The sequence below is a fragment of the Pezoporus occidentalis genome, unplaced genomic scaffold (genome assembly GCF_034315485.1).
Source record: "Pezoporus occidentalis ecotype Australia unplaced genomic scaffold, CSIRO_AGI_Poc_V1 ctg138, whole genome shotgun sequence".
NCBI classification, from domain to species: domain Eukaryota; kingdom Metazoa; phylum Chordata; class Aves; order Psittaciformes; family Psittacidae; genus Pezoporus; species Pezoporus occidentalis.
In genome coordinates this window covers 860,275-877,427 of record NW_026913188.1, presented here as the reverse complement: position 1 = coordinate 877,427, position 17,153 = coordinate 860,275, and the positions used below count along the sequence as shown (strand labels likewise).

The window sequence follows — 17,153 nt, the reverse complement described above, 5'->3', positions numbered from 1 at the left end:
ACTTAATTTCCCTAACATCCGGTGCACAGCATGTCATTTAGAAAATACTGTTGCTCACACAGTCAGAGGAGGGGAAGGTGACTTGTATAATCCCTTAATTTTAATCTACCTAGTAAAAACAAAACACTTTTTTCTTCCAGCCTGGGTAGGAATCATCTTCTAACTTTTGTAGGGTTTTAAATTGTGTTTCCCATTGGAAAGTCTCTCTCCCACTAGGACCTTCATTTGGATCTTCTTTGCACCCTTGTGTCCCTTTTCCACATGTTTTCCTTGTTTATATATGATCTGCCTTTGTAAGGGGCATCAACTGGAAAGTCTGATCCTCTGACCAATCAAGGTCAAATGACAGAAACAAATCCGACATTCCCTGTTGCCAGAGTCCCTCACTTGTTGTATTAGTGTCCTGCTTGATGGATTCAGGTAACATCCCATACTAATTAACCTCCCTGTGTACATTCCATCCCCCGCCACATTCTTTTTCATGAATTAGGAGGAAAGAGAATTAAATATTTCAAGAATTTTTGGCGTTATGTAGAGAAAATTCTTTAAAACTACCCAAAGCTCTTGATAGTATTATTGAAAGAATAAGTTCATTGTTTTTTGTGTAAAGACTATTCAGGAAGGCTTAAAGGCATATTAAGGCTCTTGAAATTGTTCTTTCTCTGCTTAGATTTATTAGGATGAGATTTCCCTGCAGTACTTTCACAAAAATACATGGACTCGTGTCTTTTGTAATGATGTACCTAAAGATTGATTGACAATAAAATATTTTTTTGTGAAAAGCCCCCCAGAGCAGCATCTGATTTTAACAACTTCTATTTCTGGGTTGCCTAGGTTGACATGTTCTATCAGTACGCTATGGGACAAATGCAATTTGATGCTTTGTTGGGGATAGTGAATAGCTATTTCAGTGATGAACAGTGCATGAATAGCTAAAAAGCTCTTGTCAGCCTGCTGAAGCCTGACGCGTCATGTTGCTTCTGTGACTGCTGGTAAAGGTGATACAGTAAAGGGGCAGAGGCCTTTATGCTGTTGTCTTCCTTTGCTCTTCTTCCATTGCAGTAGGAACAGCCTAGAAGTGGCCTACTCCTTGGAACAACAAGCTTGTCCAAGCAGGTTGCGGGAAAACAAGTTTAAGACTGCTTGCTGTTTCAGACAGGAAGGTGATGGCAGGCTGCTGGAAGGGGAGGATAACCCCCCCTTGTCAAAATACAGATTATTCCTTTTGATTTTTAGAGTTGAATTTTCTAAAAGTGGTCTGTAGGACCCAGTGTACTGAATATTCAATAGCTAAAGTACTAAATCTGTCCCAAAGGCGTTTAACAGAAAAGGATGTCAAGTTACAGACAAAACAAACTGGGGAAGGATGAGATTGTGGTGAATGTTAAAAACCAAATTTGCTTGATTAAACCTTTCATTGTTTGCATAGGGAAATAGGTGATCACTGGCATCTAGCAATTCAAGAAGCAATTTTGGAGAAATGCAGTGATAATGATGGAATTGTTCATATTGCTGTTGACAAAAATTCACGTGAGGTTAGTGTCTTCCCAGTACCGTGTTAATGCATTGCTGATCCCTGTCTGCTGGGCTTTAAAAAACCCAACCCCCCCTCTTTCTTAATTGCAGGGTTGTGTATATGTCAAGTGTCTCTCTCCAGAATACGCTGGAAAGGCTTTCAAGGCATTACATGGCTCTTGGTTTGATGGTAAGGAATGGGGGTTTGTAACAAAACATGGGTGGGAATAACAAAAGCTGGGTGCAGTTGTAATTCCTTTAAATGGTGAAATGTTTTATGTATAAGTTATTGAGTTGTAACAAAATCTGGATCTTTTTAGTAGTCATCACCTAGTAAACTTGTTTCAGTGTAACAACATGTTTGTGTGTATTACGTCCTGAAGCAACTTGTAATAATACTGAGCTGGAAGGCTTCTCTTTTCCTATTTCTTTGCCTTATAGGAAAGCTGGTAACGGTAAAATACCTGCGGCTAGATCGGTATCATCATCGTTTTCCCCAGGCTCTTACTTGTAGCACTCCACTGAAGCCATCGAACAAACACATGAACTCTATGTCACATCTGCGTCTTCGGACAGGCACAACTAATTCTCAGGGAGGCTCCTGAGAAGACTTTCTACAACTGCTAGGACTGTTACTTGCAACAGGGATTTTCCTGTTTGGCTGCCGTCTTCCTTTTTTAGTGCTTTTTGTATGTAATACTTTAATGAATTAAATAAAAGTTTGAACGTTCCAGAAATCTTGTTTCCAAAGGGACTTAGCAATGAGGCAGTAATACTGAGCTGACAAAAAGAAGAAGAATTGCTTCAGAATGTTTTCCGGGGCTATAGTAAACCAATGCATTTAAGTTTTGCATGAAGAATACCGACTTCATTATACATTTGCAGATGTGGTGACTGTATTTTTGCACCAAGAAGTGTTTTTGATAATACAACAGCATGGAGAAAAGATGACTTCCTGTATTTCCATAGTTTCCTGTGAAATAATCTTGTGGGTATTTTGTAACAACCAACCTACAGTTCCTGATGGTGAATAAGTTAAATTTTATTTTTCAGTCAATATTAGGATTTATTTTTTTTTGTTGCTGTATAAGAATCTTTTCTGCAGCTGAGGGATGGGGAAAGTTAATCTTGCATTAGTGGTTGCATATGTGAGGGAAGACGAACCAAATGCGGATGTACTAGGTTTTGTATATAAATGTAAATGCTGGTGGTGGCAAAAAATGGTTGTGTTCCGTGAGGATGTCTGCATTGAAGCAGTGAATAAGCTTCCTATTTTATTCAAAACCTAATGTTTTATATGGTTTTGGCTGTATCATGACAAGAGGCCAAATACCTTAAAGCGTTAGATACAGGTTAAATATCTTTTATAGGTTTTATATTAAAATACCTGACTATGATTTTGTGTGAAAGGTCTGATACCAATTGTAATGAATTCAAATTTGTGAGCAATAAAGAAGCAATTGGCAGATACTGGAAAAAAATATTTTGTGAAAAGCTGTATTTATTATTACAATTGCCAGGGCTGTGACAAAATACCATTGGGAATAAGTGACTTTCCCAGTACATGACATCTTGTTGTAATGAACCAGTTACCTATTGAAATTTAAAAAGGTACATGCTTCCGTGCAACAGTTTTGGCTGATGCAGACTAGAATTCTGGCTGACAGTAAACCTTGTGATTCTAAGCTTGTAAATTTACTAACGTTGACCTAGAAGTACAAAATTGTTGCTGAGAAGCATAGTTGCAAATCTAAGATTATTGGCTTTACTAATCCCCACTCCTACACCAGTTTTACGTAATTATCCAGCAGAATATCCTGTAGGAGGTGAGACTGGAAGCACACCAGTCCCACCAACTTTACTGAAACTCACTTTACTTTGTAGATACGGTGGATTTGCAGCATGAACTTGCACAAATAATGCACGTTTTTCTTATGGTTAAGTAAACATGATGCACACTATTCTGCAACAGAAAATCCTCTTGTGCCTTACCTTTGTGCTTTTGTGGGCACCATGTTTATTATTGGAGAGTTTGTAAACCGAAAAAAAAGATTTTAAATCCTCAGTTTTATGTCTCAGATGCTAATGAATGAGTATATATAATATATAATCAGCCATGCAGAATCCTACTTACCAAGGACAAGTACATATTTTTGATGGGTAAGTAGATTGTGCCAGGTCTGGTAGATTTTGATGAGTTTTACTATATACATATATGTATATGTATAATATACATGTATATGTATTATATATGTATATAAACTAATTTTGTTGTATTTGATGTGCATCATAGTGATCTGTTAACCTGACCTTAGTGACCCCATCTTGTGACCTGTTGCAAGAGTGAATGTACAAATATTTGTGGCATTTTAAAAGGTCGCCTCGATGCAAATGCATCTATCTCGCTTCTTAAAGTATATTTCTTGTAAACACTGTACATTTCATTATTGTAATATGTACTATTATGCAGCTTATTTTACCTTAAACCTGTTAAGTTGACCAATGTCCCTTCCTGCAAGCCAGAGGGGAATGTGTATAATAACTGAACATTTGAGGAAATTCAGGTGTTTGTTGTAATTTGTCTCCCTGTCCTGTAAAAACAAACAAAAAAACCAAACCAAACTCTAATTAAAGGTTTATTAGGGATTTTTATATGTGTCTCACCTAGATAGTTGGGTGTCTTTCTGACTTGGATACTTTTTTCTTCTGGGGGTGAGGGGAGGGCATGAATTCATCGCAAATGCCTAACGTTTAATGTTCATTAGGTTTTGAAGCTGAACGGGTGCTACTGCGAGCTGAGCTGATCACTGAACTTCACTTAAATGTCTGTCAGCTTGAATTTTGTCTGGATTTTTTATGTAGGGATTGCATAATTCCCTGCAGCTATGTTTATACTGTGCTGCTCTAAACTTGTATTTGAAGGGCTGGGGGGAAGGAAGACCAAAGAACGGGGGTTTAGGCTCATGATTTATGAGCATTTGCTCATCTTGGAAGGAAAGTGGTGGGGCGAGAATTTCGCTGTAGCTCTACCCCTCGCTCCCTTTTTGCCCCTTGGCCGCTACAGAAAGCGGGCAGTAGGGCCTGTCCCAATTCCCCTGCCCGTCGGCTCAGAGCAGTCGCTCGGCCTGCAGCCACCAGTGGGAGCCACGGGCCGAAGCCGTCGCGCCCCGCAGAGCCGCGGCTGCCCCAGCGCGACACCCCGCCGGCCGCCCAGCAGGTACGTGGGGGCCGCGGCCCGGCTGCCTCCGCTCGGAGCGGGGGTCCCGGGCCTTGAGCCCTCCTCCCCCCGGCCCTTTCGGAGCGGCTGGAAAGCTCTTTCGAAGGTGGAGCCTTCACATTAAAGGGCAGCGGCTCTGGCCTGGAGAGGCGAGACGGGGTCCAGCCCCCGCCGCCGGCTGCCCGGGCCCAGGACGACCCTGCAGCGTGCTGGCGGCCGCCTCCCGCTGTGCCGGGCCGTGCGGCGGGTGCCGCGCCGGCTCCATGTTCATATTTGGCGTTGGCCGCCGGTGCCCAGGAATTTCCCGTCATGCTCCCCGGGCGGCGGGCCCGTCACGGCGGTCCCGGGGGGCTGGCACCGCTCGCTCGCTTGCTCCCTCGGGCCTCTCCTCATGCGCGCTGTGCCGCCGCCGCTCCTCTCCGCGCTCTGCCTGGCGCTGGCGGCCGCCGCAGGAGCCGCAGGTAGGAGCCGCGCTGCCGCGGCTGACAGCTGGACCCCCCCCCCGGTGCTCCGCGGGGACGGGGAGGGAGGGCGGGCGGGCGGGCCGGGGGCTGCGGCGGGCCGAGGGGAGGAGCGGCCCCTGCCTGGGGTGGGGTGCGGGGTCGAGCCGCACCTGACGCGGCTGTGGCGAAGGGTGACGGGGCGGGCGGGGAGCGGGGCGCGGGTCGCCGCCGAGGGGCACCCCGGGGCCTGCCCGCGGCGGGGAGCGCGGGGCTGGGTCTGTCCCCGCTTGACGGAGCGGGCCCCGTGATGCTGTGAAGTGCCGGTGGCCGCCGCATCGCCTGAGCCCGTAGCACCCGGTGTCCCGGGCTGTGGGTGCCGCTTCTGACAGAGAAGAGAGGGTGATCGTTTCTGGGGTATAGCAACAGAGCTGGCGGGGTGAAGCGGCCGTTCACCGGGTGCGCAGTTAGTTCAGCTCTGCTGCGGTCCCCTGCTCCGTGAATTGTGCTTCACTGGTCAAAAAGGGAGCTTAAACTTAATACACGCGTTCAGAATTCGGGCGTGTTTTTATAAGGGAGCTCGGGGCGCTCACTGTGTTTTGTGTTGTGCTACTGACAAATACAATCGATGCAAAAGATCTATTTTATTTCTTGCTGTCCCCTTTCCAAGCTTTCTTTGGGTATAGAAATGACATTCTGTTAAGCTTCCTGTGACATTTGACAAGTTTGCTATAAGTGCTGGCTTTTCTGCTTGAGCTGAAATTCCAGTTACCATCTGTTCAGAATAAAGGTACGGTGATCTTAAACAGGGATAACTGTGTGTTGAAACTATCAAGTCTAACGGCAGATGTCCACAGATAAGGCTAGATGCCCACTGTTCTCTAGTGATAAACATCTGATCTCTGTAAGAGTTCTGACCTTAAACACAGCTTCTAGGGAAGCACAGAGCCTTACATTATATATGTTATGCTTTAAGGAACATTCTATATGTTACACTTTTATTTCTTTTTCCTTTAAGCTTGCTGTTGGTACTGGGCTGGTTCTGAAGCTGCACCCTCTTTGAAATGCAGATGTCAGAATGAGCAAGAGGCAGATCCTGTGCTTTGCCCATGTGGCTTGTTTATGGCAGGCGGTCTGTAAGTGGAAGAGCCGGCTCCACTCCCGCTCTGGCACAGTGCCGTTCAGCTGAATCCAGTGTTTGATGCTTAGAATTCACCCCGGCGATGTTCTTGCCCTTGCTGAATTGACACGAGTGCTTGCTGTCTTATTTGCCAGGGATTCCCAACTTTTCATTGCACTGCTGCATGCCTTTGCAGTTTGTCATGATTCCTTGTCTGCCAAATTTGGTTGGTAACGGTGCCCTTTAAGTCTCATTCTGGAAGTAGTTTCCCTGTGGCTTGTCATCTTAATCAGACATTTGCTTATAGTTTGCAAGAGAATCGCCTGCCTCGCTGTACACACGGCTTATTTCAGAACAGTGTTTCTTAATTGTCTTTTAAAATCTGTGCAGAGAATTAAATATGGTGAATAGCATGCCACAGTTGCCAAATGATCCTGGAATTTCAAGAGGAAAGAAGATAATTCCGTTTCAAATAAAGTTCTGCATTGATTTCTCAAAACCACTAACGTTAGTGAAGCCATATATAGTTCATTCCAGAATGTGGTTGGTTGGTCCTTTTCCTGTCTGTCATTCCTTGGATCTTTATAATGCACATTTGAAAACGTTCTTTAGGAGGAAAAAAGAATCCTGTTTTCCCCTCAAAAGCACAGTCTGTAAAAGCAGTGCCTTTGTGTATGGGGTAATGTTTCTATATTCGGTAGCAAAGCCATATAAAGCAGTTGATCCTAGACAAAAATAAAATCTTTTGACTGAATGACCTTGCTTATTTTTCCAAGCGGTGGCGTTTAAATGCTCTCACAGGGATTTGGTTAATAGGCGTTTTTATGTTTGTACATACTGTAAGAATTCCTAACAGCTGCTGGTTAAGGGAAACTTCCCCATGAGGAAAGTATTTGGTCCTTTGCCCTGATATTTACGAAGGTAAGGGAGGATCTTGTTTACCTAGTCACACTTTGTCAGCTTTGTAAGATGACACTTGTTTCTGTGTCATTGGAGGTCCAGCCTGTTTATTACATTAGAAATGCGAGAAATTGAAGATTCCCTTTTAGGGGGATTGTTAATGGTTCCTTTGTTATTTATTCTAAAAGCTGGGTGAAAAGGAGGGAGAAGGGCAAGAGAAGAGATCACTCTGTTAAGGATTTAATCTTCTCAGACAGAAGGTTAAGAAGTCTGCCGGTCTGCATCAGACTGGCATCGCTACAAGCCGGCGATGCAGCAAAGCCATCCAATTTTGAGGTAGCTCTTTTGAACTGCAGAATTCAAGTGAGTGTGTCCTCATTATAGAGCAACTCTTTGGTGCAGCATTATATTAGTCATAGGTTGGGAAGATGACCATCTTTCCCCCTTTCTATTCTTTTTCTTTATTTTATTAAAGGATGCAGTTTTCACAGCACCCAGACTATGAACTTAAGCTCTGGAGTCTTTAATTGCTGGGAAAGTGGGATAAGCCGTCAGCCTAATTATAGCTTGGTCTAGCCCTGATTTGTTTAAGTGTTCCTTTAGCCAAAAAACTCCCAGAAAATTGGACCCTCAAATTCCTGGACTATTTATGATGGTGTGTAGGAATTACTGTAGAATAAAGTTGGGTATGGATTTATCTTTCCCTGAGTAACTCTTAAGTTGGTATGCTTATTTTGGAACAGTCTGCAGGGCTAGGGTGTTTCTTGCGCTGGAATAATCATGTCCATACATGGAGTTATTTAGAAGCTACTTTCTTTACACAAGTGGGAGGTCTTTAAAACATAACAACAAAAAACTTGCCAGCTTTTTGAGCCTTTTCTTTTTAGCGTTTCAGAGTAAGAAATGACTACAGGTTAACTTTTCCTTCCCTCACTCTTGTTGCTTTGTTGGGATTGTATTATCTTTTTGGATGCTTCATTTGCCTCAGAAAGATCTTAGGTTCTGAGTGAACTATTAATATGTACTAGCTAAAAAAAAACCCAAACAACACAAAACTAAAGATTGAAGTCCTCCTCCATGGAAATTTGTGAATGTGTAACCAACCGGCAATGTTTTAAAAGTAACTTCCAACCAACCACTTAAGAAAAGGAAGGGAGCACATACTTCATCCTTAACTTATACCAGAAGGTGAAGAACGTCAGTCTGGGTTTTAATGGGAATTTTTGTGTCCTTAATCTGTAAAGATGGTGATCCTTATGTTTTGTCTGAAAATAGGGTAGAAAGAATTCTTTGGGAACGCCACTTAGGGTGAGGTAACTGAAAATTATAATTTATCTGCTTAGCTCCAGCCTTATGGTTCTCATTTAGCAACCTCAGTTCCAATAGCATTATCTGAAAACCACACAATCTAGCAACTGGAACTGGGGATAAAGAGGCTTTTCTCGGTAATGACTTTAAGACCCAAGGAATTGAATGATACTAGCCCAAACCAGGCTAGAACAATGCTGAAACTTATAAGGCGCTAACATGGTTTTGCTGTCTTCACTCACTTAGGTTATAGTTTAGCATTGTTTTGTAACATGATTAATAGCATAAGTACTTCTTTATTTAGGCTGAGCCCTGGAAGTGATCTTTCCACTAAGTTTGGGATTTAAACATGATTCAGCTTCTGAGCGTTGCACAGAGTCCAAGGACGGGTCTTGTGCAGAGCTCCCCAGTTCACTCTTTCAGTAGCATTGGAACACCAGGTTTAATGATTTATTTGAAATCTGGGCAGCAGCTTAGCAGAATGTACATAGCGTGCTAACACATTGTTCTGTTGGGATGTAGTACCACATCCAAGAGATCTTAAAAGTGTCGTGCATGGCATTTAGAAGTATTTCCCCAGGGGTCTCTTTTGATTCTGTTCTTTCAAACAGGGGCAACGCCTTTGTGTTTCACCTGATGGAAAACAAATCCCTGCTACCAGGCGATAACAATAGTGCTGATGGAAAGTAGCTGGCAAATGCCACCACTTTCACTCCCACTGCACAATGAAAATGGAAAAAAAAAGGAAAATCAACACAGGGAACCTTAGCAGCTTCCTGGGGATGTGATCTGTGCCAGTCGTGGCCAAACAAAACAGCACAGAAAATGTTGGGTCTGGCTGAGGGATTGCCCTGTTCTTGTTCCTCTCTGCACACATGGAGAGTGCAGGTGATTTTAACACTTTGAGGACCCATGTGGTGGGCTGGCTGGGATGTAAGCCATGTGGATGTCCCTTTCAGTTCATGCAGCCAGTGTTTGACAGCATAGTCTGGCCTTGGGCTTCCTGTGGCAGGTTCAAGAGCAAGTGTTGATCTGATGTAAACTTGCTGTACTTGCTCAAATCAGCTAAGAAAAATGGTTAACTTTGCCCAAGCAGGCTTTGCCATCCAGGTCAGATTGTCACCATCCTGCTGCTGGGTAGAAGCTTGACATTAAACATAAACCCAATGCAGATCCCTCCTTACGTGTCCTGATGACAAGCAGTCACACCTAACACCTAGTGCAAGTCAGATTTGCACTAATGAGTGATCTAGCAGTGCACGGATTCAGTGTCTTCATGATGCTGAAACCGAGGCTTGCAGATCAGATAGTGGCTTGGGCTTTGCTCTGTTGCATCAACAGCACTGCCAGTAGACATAGCAAGAGTTGGAGGGAGAGAAGGGAATAAGATGGGAACAGATGCATAGGCTTCCAGCTCAGGGACAGGCAGGAAAGCTGAGGTGAATGAGCCAGCTCTGTGAAGTTAAAGCCCCGAGATGCAAATTCAGAAGCTCCACAAGTAGTGATTTGGGTTTTCTGTAACTTTATCATCTTGGCTTTCAAGTGGCTGCAGAAAAAGAAAATCAGCCCTTTTGGGCCTTAGTATTTAACTGCTTGCTGTGTGAACTGTACTTTTAGACTGTACCTTCTTTTTTTCCTATTTGCTTTCAGGATTTAAATTACTGTTTCATTAGGTCTTCTGTATATACAGTGGAAAAATACACTGTGGTGACAGCACAGCTTCTAACATCTCATAAGAGAACCCAAATTGTCAGTGTACTTGGTTTATGTGTTCTTGCTTTTACTTAAAAGCAAGCACATGTGAGGAACAAGATCACCACCAACTTGTGTAGCACATTAGTGGCTCCCTCAGGAAAGGACCCATCAGATGCTGCTGGTTTCTATCTCCTATTAGAACTTGTCATCGCTCATTCCAAACCACAAGGCAGCTCTCCTACTTGCCTCTGAACTTGAGAGGTGCTGGCTTGTACCAGACTATTTTAGCAGTTGTTGAACCATGCTGGGAAGGTTTACAAAGGATACTTTGCAAGACCCTAACACTCTGCCCATGAAGTCTTTTAAAATGTGAAATCCAGTAGCTGTCTGGGGGAAAACAAGCCTTTTTTGTTGCTCTGTTACGTGTGAATTGCAGAGTAGTAGATTTTTATCTAATGGCAGTCAAGTAATGACTGTGACAGTAACACAGGCAGTGTAATAGCTGAGTGATGTAATGCTATTTAAGACAAGATGCAGGTTTGCGGAGCATTATACCATCTCTGCAGTCACTCCTGTAGACTAAACAAACCAAGTTCTTACAAACAATATTTGTGGGGATTTGGTTTTCTGAACCACTCTTTTCTTTATTCCTCCTCTGAACTTTCCTCAATTGCCTCTGGCCTACATCTCCAACCAGTGGCGTATTCCAGTTGATACCTCACTGCTCCTAAGGGGAGCAGATTTCCTCCCCAGCCCCTCCTGAGCTGTTCTGTTTGACTCTTCTCTTTATTAATAAACTCCAGATTGACATTTGTCTTTTTTCTTTTTTTTTTCTTTTAATTGTTTCACACTTGGCTCAATTTCTTGTCATTGTAACCTTGACATCCTTTTCTGCAGTACTGCTCTTGGTCTGAAATTCTTCCTTTTAGTTTTATGTGTTTGAGGATTTCCTTTAAAGTCCAAAGGTTGTTCTTTGTACTTGGCTGTATTAACTTTTATTTTACTGATTTTTGACCATTTCTTCACTTTATTAAGGACATCCCGGTGAGCTCTTTAGAGTGCATCATGCTCCTTCCAGGTTGGTGTCTCTGCAGTTTTAGTCAGACCACTTGCTGGGTTCTGACCCTAGTCAGTAGGAGAAATGCTGGATGAGTGTGTTTTTTCAAGCAGCTCTGCACCCATGTTACAGGACCTCGATCCTGAAGGAAGGTGCTTTTCCAGCTTGCTCTGTCAAAAAGCATATTTGAGATCTGTTGGATTTACTGCTTTCCTTCTGCCTGTAGAATAGAAGGAAGGAAGGAAAATACATTTGTTGATGGGGTGAGATTCAGGCAAGTCCATCTTGGCAGCTGGTCACTTTTCGAAGTTTCAGTTGCCTGTTTATGGATTGTTTAGAAACTTGTTTCAAAAGCTTTCTGGGTGCTGAAGGAAGGCTATGGCTGTGTAGTTCACCAGCTGCTCTTTCCCCCCTTTTTAGAAATGAACGTTGTCAGCTTGCTCCCAAGCTTTCAGAAAAGGAAAAGCCTTTCAGAAGTCCTCCAGGGTGCTTGCTGTTTGCGGAGAGATTGCCCCAGCTTGTTTCCAAAACGCTGTAGGATAAATTTCCTAACCTGTCAGAGGAGGAGCAACCACAGACAAAAGCTGCAGGCACACAAGATAGCTCCATCATCTCACTCATGAGAAGATGAATCACTCATGAATATAGTGATTCAGAATTAGTGTGCCTAATTTCAGTCTCATATTTATCCAGCTAACGCACCTGAATTGAGTTTCAAAGCGTGAGAAGGGAAGCTTCGTAGGTTTTGATAAAGTTTTCTCTCTCAAACAAAAGCAGCTTCTGCAGCTTCATTGACAAGACAGTTCACTGCAGAGGCAAGTGACTGATGCTCCACTGACAATCTGTGGGCAGAGCAAGGTCTGTGCAGCAGATTTCAGTGATTCAAAATCAGTCACTGTGGCTGCTTCAGATGATGACCTCTGTTTCTTAAAAAATCTCTCAAATATATTGCCATGGAAGGTCATCCGGGTAGTCAACCTATTTCTAACCTGATAATCTAGTGTGTGTGTTGCTTGCTTTACGTAGAGTTACAAATAGTGAAATTTGCAGGTGGGCTTCACTCATCATGGCTTATTATGGAATCATGGAATCATAGAATGGTTTGGGTTGGAAGGGACCTTAAAGCTCATCCAGTTCCAACACCCCTGCTGCAGGTAGGGACACCTTCCACTAGACCAGGTTGCTCAAAGCCCTGTCCAGCCTGGCCTTGAACACTGCCAGGGATGGGGCAGCCACAGCTTCCCTGGGCACCCTGTGCCAGAGCCTCAGCACCCTTACACAAAAGAGCTTCTCCCTACTGTCTGATCTAAACCTCCCCACTTCTAGTTTAAAACCATTCTCCCTTGTCCTGTCACTACATGGCCTTGTATTATTTTATTTGTTTTGCTAGCAACTACTAAAGATTTCCAGAGATCTAGATAACTTTTATCTGTCCGTTTCCATATAAATGTAAGAGAATGAGAATCATTCTCTACATATATACCAATGCTATAAAAATAAGCTACCAAACATACCAGAATACCAACCAGTAATTATTGTTTAGGAAAACCACAAAGTGGGCAAACGCGGTGCTGGTACGTCCCTTGTTTCAGTTTGAGAAGGGGTGCTGAAGGCTGCATGCTCAGCACTGGGATGTACTGAAGTGAACTGGGGGAGGAGAGCGGTTCTGTGCTGGGACTGAGGATGCTGTGAAGGCATGGCTGAGTCGCTGAGGAATGCCCGAGTGAAATGTCAGCACCAAGAGGGGAAAGAGGGACGCCCGGTGTTTCAAGTGTAGGGTTTCCTTTTTTGGAGCCCGAGTCCAAGTAGGGCAGAAACAGACTGTATTTTGGGGCAATGAAGTTCCTGACAGCGGGCTTCGGCAGGAGGGGCTCCCTGCGGGTGCTGTGCTGTTGCCTCTGCTGAAGGAAGTGGAGCAGATGTCACTTCTCAGAACAGATCATGCACAGAAAACATCCAGATTTGTTTTAGAATCTTGATCCAGGTGGGAAGCTGACCTGCAAAGCTTTGAAACCAGCAAAAGGCTGAGGGAAGAGGAGAACAAAGTTGGTGGCTGCATTGTTCCCCTGGTGACCCTCCAAACGAGAGCTGCTGAACTGAGCAGTATGCCTAACCGTGAGCCAGCTGCATGGGCAGGGGCAGCCCTGGTGTGGGTCTGGGGGGGCTCTGTGCAGCACTGGGGGCTGCTGCCAGCCCCGGTGTGGGTCTGGGGGGCTTCTGTGCAGGACTGGTGGCTGCTGCCAGCTCTGGTGTTGGTCTGGGGGGACTCTGTGTAGGACTGGGGGCTGCTGCTAGCCTTCGGCATGTGGGGCTGGGGGGGCTCTGTGTAGAACTGCGGGGCTGCATCAACCCTGGTGTGTGGGTCTAGGGTGTTCCATGCAGGACTGTGGGCTGCGTCAGCCCTGGCACTGTTATGCTCACTCCAACAGAGCAGGTGAAAGTATTCATGTTTTTGCCAAAGGTAAGTACTTTTTGCTATGCAGAAAGGTTTTGCATGGTTGCTGTTGGCTGCAAGTCTAGCTGGTCGGTATCAGATGAGTATTGTCTTTGTTTTTGAGTGCATGTAGGGCTGGGAAACGTGTATTTTAAAATAGTGATGTTTAATAAACATTTTCAGCCAATTGAAGAAGTGGAGGAGACACCTTTGCATTCTGGACACTTGAGAGAGAACTGAAGAGAAAGGAAATAATCAAAGCCGATTTTAAAGTAATACATTTAGCTCGAATTAACTTCTCTTGTTCATGAATTGAGAAATAGCTCTAGGATGCCTGGAGGTGCAGATGTTTGTCCCACACATCAGTGTAAATATGGTTAGTTAATTTAAAAAAACCCAACAAACTAAGTTTGTGGATTTTTAAACTGCCCTGGAATGAAAATTGGAATTCTGCTCACACAGACTCCAGGTAACATTTTTCATTGATAAAAGTTTGTCTTTGGACGTTTGCTCTTGTAAGAAGGATAAAGAGCCCTGAATAAGTGTTTTCCTGTAATTATCTAAATACAGGTAGATGTACATATAATCCTGGTTATTAAGTAGTGGCAGTTATATGTATATCTTGCCAATCATGATACTTAATGACAGCCCAACCAAGTGAAGATTTGTGTTACAGAAGTGCAAATAAAAGTGTTTGTTAAACTAATCCACCTTGGCAGTGGTTTAAAATTGAGTAATCTTTGTATTTGAATCAAATTTATTGCTGTTAGGAGAGAAATAGTTTTCTTTGCTCTCTCATTTTTGAGTCATTGACATTCAGTATTAACTGATTGTACCAGAAGTTCGGAGAAGATTTACAGTATAAAGATAAATACTCTTTCCTTATTTGCTGTAGTGTCTTCTCACTGCTGTTCATAAAAATAAAAGTACATCTCTGACCAGGGAAAATTTAGGAGTCTCTGTTTTACTTGATGGAATTTTATTTTGGTATGGATTAGATGTTCTTTTAATTTATCTTTTTGAACTGTGTAAAGGTTCTTTGGGTTTAGGATGGTTACAGTGTGTGAGCCATTCTTTTAGGTTTCTTTGTGCAGTATCAGAATTTCTTTGTGCTCTATTTTTTTAAACTATTTTTGGATAAAAGGCTGAGGTTTGATGTGCATAATGCTGCTCTGCATTACCTTTGTGACGCAGTGGGTGTGATCAAAGGGACATTTCTAAAGACTGCTTTTATCCTCTTGATATATTCGTAGACTTCCGTGCGCGGAGGATTGTTATTTGGAGGATAACTTATGAGGAGACTGTGCAACACCTGATTTTATGGAAGGGAGATGGCTCCTCTCTGTGGTAACAAGCGGTATTGGTTTATGGAGAAAGCCACGTAGAAAATTTCCATGTAAGGGAGGCAGCTGTGGAGGGATTGGCAGCGATGATGTCTGCAATTCGAAATGCTTTTCTAGTAGCTGGGTTGATAAAAAAAAGAAACAACCAACCTGAATCTATCTGAAATGTAGTTATGCCAGCTAACAGTGCTTTCCTTGTGAGCTGTTGTGCAAAATGAGAGATCACAGTCAAGTCTGGTTCACTGATCTAAAAATTACATTTTCTCACGCAGTAAATTATGAAATATAGGGAGATAATTCAGCTTTCAAGTGCTGAAGAACTGAATGCTGAATGAAATAACGCAGGCTGATGTGCGTCTTTGTGTGTCTTTTGCACTGGAAGTTCACTATTCTAGGAGGGTGCATGGCATTTGAGGCACAATCCGCATATACATGTTATATAGATATTAGTACCACCCACTTCTTCAATTGAAAGAGTTTTAAATATCTTAAAAATCTGCCAGGGACTTCCTATGGCAATTCATGTACTCACTGTAACAACCCCATGGCATCTGAACCTGCATTGAGGATGCTTTAGTTTGCTGCTGTGGCAGGGAATATTGTTGTTCTTTGGTGTTTTTTATCCCCTGATGCAGATTTTACTCTGAGAGATGGTTAAATCAGAGGCCAAAGTTGTGGCTGAAATCACATCTGGTTTCAGGGACCTTAGACTAGAAAGCATCATTTCTGCATTTCCTTACAGTGCCTCGTGAAACAGGGTCATCAAATTTAACTTGTCTGTGATGTTTCAGAATTCAGCTGCTCTGTGCAGCAGAGGTGACAGCTTCCTTTCCGTCATGCCTCATGCACCACAAGCCCATCTGTGCCATGCGGGACAGGAGCGCAGAGTCAGCAAACTACACAGGGCTGGTTTTCATTCCTCTCATTTTAGGAACGAGTGAGATGATGCTCTTTTCAAACGAGTGCACTTTCTTGATGTTTAGGATTAGAAGTCCTATGAAGTCAGACCACTTCTCATCTGGAGGCTTTCTCTTTGCTTCATTTTTATGAGATATTCTACCTAAGAGGAACAGCTGGTATCACTTTTCTATTGTGTATGGTTACCCAGGCAGGTAAGCTTTGTGAGCTGAGGAAGAATTCATCTGAGTTACGGGAGCACTGTGTAAAAGAATTCCCATTCCAGATGATGTACTTAGAATTTGTCTATTTTTCTTTGAGAAGTAAAAACTAATGGAAAGTTGTTTCAGAAAAGCAGAACAGAAATTCTTTTGAAGGGCTTATGTTCACTCCTAAAAGATAAAGTTGTATTTCACCTTTTGGTAAAGGATGTGTGGGGTTTGTCCCAAATGGAAAACTGAATAGAAAGCTTGTTAGCTCCACTCTGTTGGTAAGCTTGAAAAGGTAAATACTGATGAAGAGTATCAGATTGACCTGATGGTAAAAATAAGCATCATGTCTTCAGTGCTAGAGAACCTCTTATATAGATCTATCCACTTAAGCTTTGTTTTTTCTTTTAGTTCTGAAAATGAATACTTTACTGGGGAGGAATGCAAAAAGCTTTTGGGCTGGCTGGTAGGAATTGTTAAATTAAGAGGTTACTTCCAGAACACTTTTATCTCCTCATCTGAGCACCAGAAGCAATTAAATCATTACCACTGCGCTAGAGAGGACTGCCTGGAATGGAAAAGATTAGATATTTTTAAGATGTTGAAAGGATTGTGATTCTCAGAAAAGACCCATTTAAGAGTAGTTTATGACTGCTGTAGTTATAAACTCACTGCCGTAAAAGGAATGTGCTGTGTGTTGGCAGACTACCAAGTCAGGGAAAATGAAAGTGCAGCTCAGCGCTATTTTAGTGCATCAGATCTGGGAGGAGCAGGAATGGACAGGGGAAAATCCCATCTGACCTATATTTGCTCTCCTCTGGGAAGTATTGCCAGTCATAACTACTGGGAAACTGTCTGCAAACGGCAAATGTGTGAGCGCTTGCAAGGCTCAGAGACCTGGTGGTTTCTGCCCTTAGCCAAGAATCTCTTTCATCCCAGGCTTGGGGACACCTCACTTGTCTAGTCTCTTCTCCTTTGGGGTCTCTCCACAGTTTGTATTGTCTCTGCAGTTCCACTT

General features: G+C 43.2%; 2 protein-coding genes across 4 annotated transcripts in view; both read left to right on the top strand.

The window, feature by feature from the left end:
* The window catches only part of LEMD3 (LEM domain containing 3), a 51,833-nt gene extending 47,666 nt beyond the window's left edge, over positions 1-4,167 (top strand). The window contains exons 11-13 of one of the 2 annotated variants that reach the window (XM_062609431.1): positions 1,430-1,535; positions 1,627-1,705; positions 1,957-4,167. In XM_062609431.1, the coding sequence (XP_062465415.1) occupies positions 1,430-1,535; positions 1,627-1,705; positions 1,957-2,120 (349 nt within the window). In that variant the 3' untranslated portion in view covers positions 2,121-4,167. Of the gene's footprint in view, positions 1-1,429; positions 1,536-1,626; positions 1,706-1,956 lie in introns of those variants that run through there. The other variant, XM_062609432.1, reaches the window with a different exon arrangement.
* Positions 4,168-4,526: 359 nt separating this feature from the next.
* The window catches only part of MSRB3 (methionine sulfoxide reductase B3), an 84,314-nt gene continuing 71,687 nt past the window's right edge, over positions 4,527-17,153 (top strand). The window contains exon 1 of one of the 2 annotated variants that reach the window (XM_062609430.1): positions 4,527-4,732. Coding sequence is in view for 1 of the 2 variants with exons in the window: in XM_062609429.1 (XP_062465413.1) it covers positions 4,996-5,193 (198 nt within the window). In the remaining variant the exon portion in view is untranslated. Of the gene's footprint in view, positions 4,733-4,980; positions 5,194-17,153 lie in introns of those variants that run through there. The other variant, XM_062609429.1, reaches the window with a different exon arrangement.